Source organism: Leucoraja erinacea, chromosome 5 (assembly GCF_028641065.1).
Source record: "Leucoraja erinacea ecotype New England chromosome 5, Leri_hhj_1, whole genome shotgun sequence".
Taxonomy (NCBI): Eukaryota; Metazoa; Chordata; class Chondrichthyes; order Rajiformes; family Rajidae; genus Leucoraja; species Leucoraja erinaceus.
In genome coordinates, this window is record NC_073381.1 from 24,309,227 (window position 1) to 24,322,553 (window position 13,327).

General features: G+C 41.0%; 1 protein-coding gene across 1 annotated transcript in view; it reads right to left on the reverse strand.

Annotated features, from left to right (window-relative positions):
- Positions 1-1,327: 1,327 nt before the first annotated feature.
- The window catches only part of LOC129696870 (peroxidasin homolog), a 217,670-nt gene continuing 205,670 nt past the window's right edge, over positions 1,328-13,327 (reverse strand). The window contains exons 18-21 of the mRNA XM_055634944.1: positions 7,886-8,006; positions 6,451-6,589; positions 5,024-5,137; positions 1,328-3,558 (exon numbers count right to left, since the gene is read on the reverse strand). Of these exons, the coding sequence (XP_055490919.1) occupies positions 3,445-3,558; positions 5,024-5,137; positions 6,451-6,589; positions 7,886-8,006 (488 nt within the window). The 3' untranslated portion in view covers positions 1,328-3,444. The remainder of the gene's footprint in view (positions 3,559-5,023; positions 5,138-6,450; positions 6,590-7,885; positions 8,007-13,327) is intronic.

Below are 13,327 nucleotides of genomic sequence, written 5' to 3' on the forward strand. Positions count from 1 at the left end.
ACTTCTGCATTTTATAGTCCCTCCGGAAGGGGCGTGGCCTTCAGGAGAGAGAATCTCAACATTTTTGAAACACTAATAACTCTTTTATTTTTCATCAATGGGAAAAATCCTCTTGTCCTGCACAGCGGAGGGGTACTCTGAGTAAGATGGCCAAAAATCACAACCATAAGTGGCAGTGTTTTTTCTAAAATCAATATACAGAACAGGAAGTGGTCAAGATCAGACTTTTAGTAATATAGATGGATGAAAGGGTGGTCCAGTGGTGCAGCGGTAGCTTTGTTGCCTTTCAGGACCAGAGACCCAGGTTCAAACCTGATTCTGGGTGCTGTGTGTATGGAGTTTGTACATGCTCTCTGTGACCGTGCATGTTTTCTCCGGGTGCTCCGGTTTCCTCCCGCATTCCAAAGGCATACAGGTTTGTAGGTTAATTTGCTTCTGTAAATTGCCCTTATTGCGTAGGATAGTGCTAGTGTACGGGGTGATCGCTGGTCGGAGCGGACTCGGTGGGTCGAAGGGCCTGTTCCCACGTTGCATCTCCAAAGTCTAAAGAAGGTAATCCAATCTGTCATAATGTGCTGGGACCGACCTATTCCTTGCATTTGTCACCATGTTGGCACTGGCGTTCCGAACATCATCCTGCTATCTCAAAGTGCAGTGAAAACTAGGACCATCCTGAGAGTGTTCTGACAGCTCATTATGTCAAAGGCTTTTCTTCCCCTGAACAAATGTCTCTCCTCTCAGACATGCATAGAAAAAGACAGGCTGCTCGGCCCATGATGTTGCATTGAAAAGGAGTTGAAAAGCAATTAATTGGTTAACTATATTTCGTGATTTAAATTAACTTAGGCAAAATAAACATTAATGTTAAGTAAAGGAATCAAACCACTTACCTTTCACCTAATTGCTTTAGAAGTACCAGCTCTGACTGGGGTAAAAAACTGAAGGGGGGGGGGGGGGGGGGGGGGGGGGGGGGAGAGAGAAGGTATGCGGTGGCTCCAGTACCTTGACTCAGGACTGTAGGGAACATTTTCAATGGGAAATGTAGGGATAGACAAAAGTCCAGCAGATTCCTCACTTCATTTGAGGACCTCTGTCCTCCCTTCAGTGCAATTTGATCAAATTACTTCCCTTTTGGTGTGACTTTTCAGAACTCCTTGCATGACTGATAAATCTTGCACATGCAAATTATATTGTTGTGAATGATGCCAATGGAAAAAAAACAGAGAGCCAACACTATCTGCAAGTCCAGCTCTGGATTACCACATCGACATCTCAAAATCACCTACTTACTATATGCAAAGAATAACTGAATGGGACTCGGAAAATGACACTGCACTTTTCAGATATTGTGGTCTGTTTAATTTGATTCATACAAAAGTATTACACAGTGCAAACATCTCTTTGGTAAATTTATTATTTTATGCTAGGTAAAGAGCATAGGCTGTTCTCCTGTTCTGTTCTCATTGAACTAATATGGCTATTAAGACTTTCAGCGCCAGGACAGTATGAACAAATTCAACATGGACATTGTTCAGTATAAAAACTAATCAGCACTGCTGTTAGGAGAAAGATAGAATAACACCAAAGCAGCAGAACTGCCTCACATTGTTCCACCAGAACAATTCATTAATCAGTATCACAGCCTGCAAAGAATCATACAGAATGGGAGTTATCACTCTGCCTGTGGAGCTATCACCAGCTTTTTCATGTGCTCAAGACAAAGATAAAACAGATTTTGAAACAAAAATGAACCCAGACAAATTTTCTATAAGCAGAAATAACAGCTAGTATTTTCCACATTACAACATTGTTCCTTTATACCCGTGAAGCACGGAGAAAAGACTACCTTAACATTGAAAGTCATGATAATGAATCTTCCCTGTAAATTGGTGGTTTGTTTTCACAAAAAGATCCAAACAAAACAATTAATCACGTGGGATTTTGTTGCTGCTGTGATGTTTTTTCTATTACAAATCTTTTCAGTATTAAAATAACTTAAAAAGGGCTTCATGTTAATAAATCTATGCCGGTTTGGCATATTACAAATGTGGCTACTTTTTCTTTTAAAGTAACTTGACAATTTTGTTTTTCAATCAATTAGCACCCGAAATGGAAAAGCTGAGGTATGATTACTGTATGCTTTAACAAAAAATGATATCTATCCTTCATCAATGAATAAAAGTGACCAATTACACCTGACTGAGCAAATAAATAAAATTTCTTCCCTACAATAAAGAAACAATGATTATAAATGTTAGACAATATTTAATACTGTTTCATTGGTTAGCACAGCTGATCAGTGAACAATCAGGGAGTAAGAAAACCCTTTTATACCCCCCCCCCCCCCCCCCTCCCCTCATTCTCCATTTCTTATGCCTGTATACAGTAACAATTCCAACAATGTAAAAAAAAAAACACTACCAGTACATTAAAAAATTATCCAAAAATTCAGGAAGTGCAAAATGCCATATATCCAATAAGGTGTAATGGTTAGAGCTGAATATTCAGTAGCCAGGCCACAAAGACGTTAAAAAAAACTCTTTAAAGGTTCTAATCTAGATTGCTAAAAAAAAAAATGATCTTACTTATTGTGTGAGAACGCTGACATACAGTGCCAATTAGCAAAACACCAGAGGCACTTTTTCAATGTATATGTACACCAACCTGTAAATTAGTAGGCATCTATGTACCAAATGTCTGAATTGTACAAATAACATCTTCACATTATTTCCAAGCAGAGCCAAGTAACTAAAAGAACAGCCGACAAGTCTCAACACCTTGGAATGGTGAAAGACTCCTAGCACACCAAACACCTGGGGGAACTCTATAACAGAGTAAAAAATATATATATTTATTAAAAAAAAGCACTGCTTTAGTGTTTTTATTCCTCCTTAAACTATTTTTCACACTCATTCAAAAAGCAAAGACATATGGTTGCTGAACTAGATGAGTTCTTGAGATAGATTTTGCTTTCAAGCAAATAAAGGAGTCTGGAAATGTTATGGTATGTTAGCTCCTGCTATTCACTATAATATCAAATACAAGATACATGTAGCACCACTTTCATTTTGGCATTTCGAACCTGAGAAGCTTCTTACTAAGAAAACATGGCAAACAAATTGAAATCACCCTGTCATAGATAACATACTACTTCCCTTTCAATACTTTTGCATTGTGGTTCTCTTTGACAGTACATACACGGTACATGCACATATAATGTTTAATTACGTTACTGATTTATAATCAGTTAACATGAAGCATGCATTCGAGCACTTTTGTTTAATATTTCTTGGGATTTCCTCAAATTGAAGTTTCCTTTCCATTTTTGAATGAATACTGATGGGTAGTTCTGAAAGCACACAGTATTCATACTGACATCCATACATCACAACTCATTGGAGAATATAAAGGTTCCTATATCCCCTTCAGTTCTGCAGTGATGGTTTAGGAATTTTCATCTTGTCTTGTGCAGACTGGACAGCACATTCCCTCCATCTTTACAGGATTAGAACAACTGGCTGGTGGGCATGTTTCAACAAAGCACGTAAGTTGCCCCTCCTGAAAAAGGAAACAGAAAACTTGTTTGTTTCAAGCACAAATTAACCATTGCATCCTGCCCCACACTCTTGGAGTACAATTAGTCTCTCACTGCTTCCAATTACCAGAATTCAAATCCATCAAATGATAATCAAGTGATTAGGCTAACATGATAATGCTGACGAAAAGCAAGTGTTATTGCACAACTTTACATTTCAACATAATGCTTAAACGCAGTGAAGATGGCATGAAGACAAATAAAAATGTGCTGATCACTCCTTGAATGAAGAAAATAAAGTCAGTCCAATGCTGGCAGATAAAAATGCAGCTGGTCACATTGAAAGCTAAGGAGGGCATTATATTGAAAAAAAAAACATTCAGGAGAAAAAAGTTAGCTCAAAGATGTGGATAAGTTTAGAATCCTACAAAGCGGAGGACATATCAAGGAGAGAAAAAGTTGTGGACAAACAGATAAAAACTAAAATTACGAGCTTCTTTAAGTACACATAGGAGAGTTCAAAGAGAATAGAAATTCCTCTGTCAGAGTTGTACAGCTCAGAAACGAGCCCTAAGGCCCTCTATGTCCTTGCCAAACTTTTTGCTCATCTACACTAATCTTCTTTGCCTGCATTAGGAAAGTATTTTTCCATGCTTGCCAGTTTAATGGTGGTGCAATGCCTCTTAAACGTAGTAATTATATCTGGTTCCACCACCTAATCTGGCAGTGTGTTCCAGGTATCAATCACTTGGTGAAGTAAACTTTCCCTTTACAACCCCTTTAAATCTCCTACTTCTCTCTATGCGCTCCATTTTTTGGGGGGCATTTATAAATCATTCCTTTCATCACTTTGCTGATGATCATGAGGAGACTAATAGAGCAGTAATGATGGGGTTGGATTTGCCCTGCTTCTTGTGGGCAGGACATACCTGGGCAATTTTCCTTATTGTAGTGTAGGTGCCAGTGTTGCCACTGTACTGAAACAGTTTGGGCAAGGGCACAACAAGTTCTGGAGCACAAGCCTTCAGTACTATTGCTGGAATCTTGTTAGGACTCATAGCCTTTGCTGCATCCATTGCCTTTAGCCACGATGGATAGAAAATGAGAAATCTGTAGATTGTAAGGAGATTTCAATAGACTTGTACGAGAACAGAAAATTTGAATTCAGCTCAGAGGGCGCAAGTTAATGCATCCCGAGAGGGCAAACAGAGTAGAGAAAACACAGCAAATTGTGGAATACAGAATAGTTGAGTGGAACAGAGAAATTGTGGAGTTTAAACCCATTGTTCCCTGAAGGCAGCAGGACAGGTATATAAAGGATAAGATGACTTCAAATGGTGTCCACCCATGCCTCATTATTTAATGCAGAGACTGAATGCAGTTTCACCATAGTTTCACAAAGAACAAGTAACATACTTGGATCTTGTGTATTGTGCTCTCACAATCACCACCATAAATTCCACTGATGCTGCTGCCTCAAACTTTTACCTTGCATATGCAGGTGGTGCAAGAGTCCTCTTTCCACTTCTCGTTGTTGGATCGTTCTCTTGCTTTTCCATCAGTACAACCAGATTTACTGAGTCGCGCTTCAAGTGTTTTAATCTGTGCAAAGACACAAGACAGGTTACTGAGTGTCAGGATTGGGAGCAAGGGGATCTCCACCCAAAGCTGATCAGCTGCAAACTAGGTGACCGGGAGGAGGGGTATTGTTTAATTCATTTATCAACTATTTTATTCCATCAATATGCTGCCGTTTTGAATTTATTAATTTTGAAGTTAATTGGTCATAAATTCAAAATGGCAGCATATTGATAAAATAATTGAGAAATGAATTAACTTTAAATGATATAAGTCTCCTTTTAGTCTATTAAAAAAAAGCAATGTGTCTGCAAACATGTAACTGAGAACTTGGGATCATTTGCTATCAGTTAACGAACTGTCCCATGTCAAACATCAATTCGTGTATATTAAAACACTGGCATCATGTGAACTCGTACCTGGATTCTTAGATCACACTGTTTCTTTAGTCTGTAAGAAAAGTTATATTTAATATGTTTGTTTTCTTTTCTCCGATGGACACTGCATTGTTTTCTACCGAACTTCACCTCCACTATCTACCTACTCCATTCACTTGTCTGCTGTCTCCTCTGACATTCCTCACTGTTTATTTAGACAGCTCATTTTGGAAAACTTTGGTTATGCTTTCTCTTGCAACCACATCCACATTAGTATTGAGATTAGAACCCAAGAAAACAATAATGCCTAAAATGGGATGGATAAGTGCCAAGTTTCTGTGCATTATGTTATTTGATTTGAATGGAAAGTTACAGGAGATGTGCCTACTGTGCAATGTCCATGGTTTTCATTCATGATTGGTCATGTAACAGTTTTTCGATAATGCCGGGATTGAGCCTAGGCATGTGCAGTGCAACCTTATTTAAATTGTCTGCCCAAATACTAACCTCCTTATCTACATTTTGACAATATTCCCTGCGACACCCAACCTCCACTCCAAACCCAGGAGTCATCACATCCCCATGTGTCGATTTGCCACTGCTTCAAACTACAACTCCATGTTCTAATTACAATCTAACTTCAACCAAGCTCCTCTCCCCATGACCAATGGTCGCTTTCCAAGTATTTTTTGCCCAACTTGAACAGCACCGTTCCTCTCTCCCACCAACTTCACTCTCTCTCCACCTTCAGGCAGAATTCCGGGCCCTTCATCGCAATCTGCGCCCCCCCTCCTGAGACGGTCTCCCCCCCCCCCCCCCCCTCCCTCCATGGTATTCACTACTCCAGGGCTTGTGTGGTTCTGCATTTCCCACCAAGGGATTTACTCATCAGCCCATCATGACCCGATGCTAAATAAACAAGTCTAACACAATTTATTTTCTCTATAAATGTCTCCTCACCTGATTTTGAAGATCAGTGATGGTCTTTTGTATGCCCGTCACAAAATCCTGGAAATCATTGGCAGGGCTATCAGCTTTTGCAGAAGCGGCTTTCGATGACAACGTTAGATTGTCAGCATGAAAGGCATTCATCAAAGAACTGCAATGATATTTTTAAAATGAGAGCACATTAGTAACAATCAGATGTAATGGGAAGATGATTGTGCCAGTTTTCAAAAACGTACATAAAAATGTATTATCAACTTGATTTCTAGAGATTAGAGTGCAAATGAAAACCAGCGAATAATAAAACATTTTAGAAATCTTAGTTGATGTTTGTAGAAAGTGCCCAAGCTCCCCACTGCTGCATCTGATTGGTGGGCAGCAGGTAGAGTTACTGCCTCACAAAACGAGACTCAGGTTTGATCCTGACCTTCAGGTCTATATGGAGTTGGCACATTCTTCCTGTGACCGACTCAGTTTCACCCGGTTACTCTGATTTCCTCACACATCCAGAAGTCACGCCGGTGGCAATGATAATTGGATGTTGTAAACTGATCTAGTGGGTAAATAGGTTCCAAATCTGCGTGAAACTGGTTCCATGTCTCCCCAGGAAAGAAGGAAGCCATTCAACCCATCAAGCTCTGTGAAACAGAACCTTCCCCCGATCCTTCCCAACACCATAGCGACATTTCATCTTTTCTATGTGTACTGCTACAATGAGGCCACCAACTGATTAACAGCTCACCCAGCAGCGGGACCTGTACTCTTCTACATTGATCACTGAAGGCAGTAAGGCCACCAATTTACTTTGGATGGGAGACTTCAATGTACTGCTCCCTCCCTATCAGAGCACCAAATAAGACTCCCACACTTGAGATGTTGCAGGTGACCAGAAGACCAACACAAGAGATAAACCTATAAGATTCATAATTTGAGTTGATTTGGGATTAGTGTAAAGGGTGCTTGATGGCCAGTGTGGACATGGCGGTCCCATAGCGCCTGTTTCTATGCTGTATCTCGATGACTCCATAATACATGAGACACTCATTGTGTTTTGATGATCGGCTGATTTTATATTCACATGCACATAAAAATATAGATCAAAAACATCATAGAACATTCTCCACTAGAAACTTCAAATATTAAAATATTGGCAGTTTTAAATTTTGATTCAATGGGGATCGAGAGAAAAATATATTTAATTCAATGCTTTTGAATCCTCAATTAATTTATTAAACTGAGCTCTGTACTGTGACTTTTAAAATGCTTTACAAATTATTATCAGTTTCCAGCAAATTAACCATATGACAATTACAGCACTGAAACCTACAAATCCGTGCCGACACAACTTTTTTTCCCTTAGTCCCACCTGCCTGCACTCATACCATAACCCTCCATTCCCTTCTCATCCATATGCATATCCAATTTATTTTGGGTTTCATGTGAAATGTACCTGGAACGTGTGGGACTTCTCTTTGTCCTTAATGGTGATTCATCATGGAAGCTGTGTTTAGATGACCGTTTGCCACGGAAATGGTGCGACAGTGCATTGAATTGTCCTCGAGTTCTGCAATCTGCAGAGAAATGCAAGATTCTATGTAATTCAACCAGGGGCAAAAAAAAGCTGCACTTATTGTACTATATTTTGGCAATGCATCAGATTTTGATGTAATAATCTTTCATCAATCTGTGGCTTGCATCAGGGACTGTTGAAACTTCTAATTCTCAACTGTGTGTTATGCCACATAGTCATCACCCGTTCTGATGAGTTAAAAACAATCTTAAAATTAACCATACACACTTACTTTTTAGGGCAGCTGACTTCAGAATATTGGTAATTGACTTTTGATCCTAAACATAATCTTGGAGTCAAAATCTTCACTATCATAAAGTCAATAAATGTGTGCGGCCATAAGATACAAGTCAGTTCTTAGCAGTTAATTTATGATTTACTGTTGACATATCAGAAAGCATCACCAATGAATGCAATTCTTTTTTATTTTTATAGAATCACATTTCACTTCCTTCAGTATTTTAAAATATAAAGACCAATCTAAAATTGAAGAGGCAAATATCAATTATTGGACCATGCATTATAATGCATTAATATCTGAGGTAATAGAAATACAACTGAACACCAGGTTTGGCAATCCCAATGCATTGCCAATTGTGGCTAACCTGACTCAGTAAAAGATGCATACAAAGTTAAAGCAGAAACATTTGTCACATAACCTCAGCCACAGCAAGGAATGCAAATCTTCTAGCTGTTCTGCAACACCATCCACCACTATTCTGCAGAAAAGCATTCCCTCCAGTCAATCATTAAACAGGCATGTAAGTGAGTGAAGACAACTTTACACAGCACAGATTCGAGAAGAATGGTTGGATGTTTCAATCTCAATTGGCCAATGCATTGTTAATGCACATCATAATCTGATTAATCAAGATCAAATCTGGCCATACTGGCATCAAATCCATATTGCACATGGGTTGAGAACACAGAACAGTACAGTGCAGAAACAGACCCTTTGGCTCACCACTTCTGCGCCTAACATATCTCTGCCTGATCGTTTGTCTGGTGTAATATATCTCCAACATCACTATCATATGTGCCTCTACTATCTCTAAGAGCAGCATGATCCAGGCACTTATCACTCTGTAAAAACGTTGCAAATGTCTGTTACCTCGAAGCTAAGCCCTCCAGTATTTGACCCTTTCCCTTAAATGTCTCCAATCCAGGTTCTTGCCCAAATGTCTTTTAAATGTTGTCATTGTACCCACCTCCACCACTTCTGGCCAACGGGGTTTAGGATTGGATGGTCTGGGTTGGTTTACTCTGCAGCGGGGTTGAAGGGGAGACTTATTAAAGGTATACAGAATGATGAGGGATATGAAGAGGGTAGATAATGCCAATCAATTCCCATGGCAAGATACATGGTAGTTTACAAAGGATCTGAGAGGGGATTTTTCCCACACAGTGAAAAGCCATCGGTGGTAGTGGAGGTAGATACTATCACAATTTTAAAACAAACACTTAGTTTGCCAAAGCAAAAAAGGTGACAGGTTAAAAAGGGCTGTTGGGTCCTTTTCTGGGCACTGTGACTAATTAAAATGGTTGATCTGTTTGTGGTTAGTATCTCATCATACGTATGATATAGAAACATAGAAATTAGGTGCAGGAGTAGGCCATTCGGCCCTTCGAGCCTGCACCGCCATTCAATATGATCATGGCTGATCATCCAACTCAGTATCCCGTACCTGCCTTCTCTCCATACCCCCTGATCCCCTTAGCCACAAGGGCCACATCTAACTCCCTCTTAAATATAGCCAATGAACTGGCCTCAACTACCCTCTGTGGCAGAGAGTTCCAGAGATTCACCACTCTCTGTGTGAAAAAAGTTCTTCTCATCTCGGTTTTAAAGGATTTCCCCCTTATCCTTAAGCTGTGACCCCTTGTCCTGGACTTCCCCAACATCGGGAACAATCTTCCTGCATCTAGCCTGTCCAACCCCTTAAGAATTTTGTAAGTTTCTATAAGATCCCCTCTCAATCTCCTAAATTCTAGAGAGTATAAACCAAGTCTATCCAGTCTTTCTTCATAAGACAGTCCTGACATCCCAGGAATCAGTCTGGTGAACCTTCTCTGCACTCCCTCTATGGCAATAATGTCCTTCCTCAGATCTGGAGACCAAAACTGTACGCAATACTCCAGTTGTGGTCTCACCAAGACCCTGTACAACTGCAGTAGAACCTCCCTGCTCCTATACTCAAATCCTTTTGCTATGAAAGCTAACATACCACTCGCTTTCTTTACTGCCTGCTGCACCTGCATGCCTACCTTCAATGACTGGTGTACCATGACACCCAGGTCTCACTGCATCTCCCCCTTTCCCAATCGGCCACCATTTAGATAATAGTCTGTTGATAATAGATAATAGATAATAGAGATGCCCGTTTTTGCCACCAAAATGGATAACCTCACATATATCCACATTACACTGCATCTGCCAAACATTTGCCCACTCACCCAGCCTATCCCAAGTCACCTTGCAGTCTCCTAGCATCCTCCTCACAGCTAACACTGCCCCCCAGCTTAGTGTCATCCGCAAACTTGGAGATATTGCCTTCAATTCCCTCATCCAGATCATTAATATATATTGTAAATAGCTGGGGTCCCAGCACTGAGCCTTGCGGTACCCCACTAGTCACTGCCTGCCATTGTGAAAAGGACCCGTTTACTCCTACTCTTTGCTTCCTGTTTGCCAGCCAGTTCTCTATCCACATCAATACTGAACCCCCAATGCCGTGTGCTTTAAGTTTGTATACTAATCTCTTATGTGGGACCTTGTCAAAAGCCTTCTGGAAGTCCAGATACACCACATCCACTGGTTCTCCCCTATCCACGCTACTAGTTACATCCTCGAAAAATTCTATAAGATTCGTCAGACATGATTTACCTTTCGTAAATCCATGCTGACTTTGTCCAATGATTTCACCACTTTCCAAATGTGCTGCTATCCCATCTTTAATAACTGACTCTAGCAGTTTCCCCACTACCGATGTTAGGCTAACTGTAATTCCCCGTTTTCTCCCTCCCTCCCTTCTTAAAAAGTGGGGTTACGTTTGCTACCCACCAATCCTCAGGAACTACTCCAGAATCTAAAGAGTTTTGAAAGATTATTACTAATACATCCACTATTTCTGGAGCTACTTCCTTAAGTACTCTGGGATGCAGCCTATCTGGCCCTGGGGATTTATCGGCCTTTAATCCATTCAATTTACCCAACACCACTTCCCGGCTAACCTGGATTTCACTCAATTCCTCCAACTCCTTTGACCCGCGGTCCCCTGCTATTTCCGGCAAATTATTTATGTCTTCCTTAGTGAAGACGGAACCAAAGTAGTTATTCAATTGGTCCGCCATATCCTTGTTCCCCATGATCAACTCACCTGTTTCTGACTGCAAGGGACCTACATTTGTTTTAACTAATCTCTTTCTTTTCACATATCTATAAAAACTTTTGCAGTCAGTTTTTATGTTCCCTGTCAGTTTTCTTTCATAATCTATTTTTCCTTTCCTAATTAAGCCCTTTGTCCTCCTCTGCTGGTCTCTGAATTTCTCCCAGTCCTCCGGTATGCTGCTTTTTCTGGCTAATTTGTACGCATCGTCCTTCGCTTTGATACCATCCCTGGTTTCCCTTGTTATCCATGGATGTACTACCTTCCCTGATTTATTCTTTTGCCAAACTGGGATGAACAATTTTTGTAGTTCATCCATGCAGTCTTTAAATGTCTTCCATTGCATATCCACCGTCAACCCTTTTATAATTAATTGCCAGTCAATCTTGGCCAATTCACGTCTCATACCCTCAAAGTTACCTTTCTTTAAGTTCAGAACCATTGTTTCTGAATTAACAATGTCACTCTCCATCCTAATGAAGAACTCAACCATATTATGGTCACTCTTGCCCAAGGGGGCATGTACAACAAGATTGCTAACTAACCCTTCCTCATTACTCAATACCCAGTCTAAAATAGCCTGCTCTCTCGTTGGTTCCTATACATGTTGATTTAGATAGCTATCCCGCATACATTCCAAGAAATCCTCTTCCTCAGCACCCCTGCCAATTTGATTCACCCAATCTATATGTAGATTGAAGTCACCCATTATAACTGTTTTGCCTTTGTCGCACGCATTTCTAATTTCCTGTTTGATACCATCTCCAACTTCACTACTACTGTTAGGTGGCCTGTACACAACACCCACCAGCGTTTTCTGCCCCTTAGTGTTTCGCAGCTCTACCCATACCGATTCCACATCCTCCAAATTAATGTCCTTCCTTTCCATTGCATTAATCTCCTCTCTAATCAGTAACGCTACCCCACCTCCTTTTCCTTTCTCTCTATCCCTCCTGAATATTGAATATCCCTGGATGTTCAGCTCCCAGCCTTGGTCACCCTGGAGCCATGTCTCCGTGATCCCAACTATATCATAGTCATTAATAGCTATCTGCACATTCAACTCATCCACCTTATTATGAATGCTCCTTGCATTGAGACACAAAGCCTTCAGGCTTGTTTTTACAACACTCTTACCCCTTATACAATTATGTTGAAAAGTGGCCCTTTTTGATTTTTGCCCGGGTTTTGACTGCCTGCCACTTTTACTTTTCACCTTGCTACCTATTGCTTCTACCCTCATTTTACACCCCTCGGTCTCTACGCTCACACATTTAAGAAACCCTTTCCCTTTAACTCCATCCTCCACTATCCCATTCGACACCCCACCCCCCTTATTCAGTTTAAAGCCACCCGTGTAGCAGTGGCAAACCTGCCTGCCAGAATGCTGGTCCCACACCTGTTAAGATGCAATCCGTCCCTTTTGTACAGTTCCCCCTTACCCCAAAACAGATCCCAGTGATCTAAGAACCTAAATCCCTGCCCCGTGCACCAGTTCCTCAGCCACACGTTCAGGTCCCGTATCTCCCTGTTCCTGCTCTCGCCAGCACGGGGAACTGGAAGCAAACTGGAGATAACAACCCTGGAGGTCCTGCTTTTCAACATTTTTCCGAGCTCTCTAAAGTCACGCTGCAGAATATTCATCCCCTTCTTTCCGACATCGTTTGTGCCGACATGCACTACCACTTCCAGATGTTCACCTTCGCCCTTGAGGATTTTCTGCACTCTGTCCGTGACATCCTGGATCCTGGCACCGGAAGGCAGGATCCCGTCTGTTGCCGCAGAAACCCCTGTCCGTACCTCTCACAATGGAGTCTCCCACTACAATGGCCTTGCCTGCCTTAGGCCTTTTTGGTTTTGGCTCAACAGCCCTATTCGCATCGCAAGCCAGTCCGTCGCTCAGTGTAAACACGTCTTCTGTCCCAACAGCTTCTAA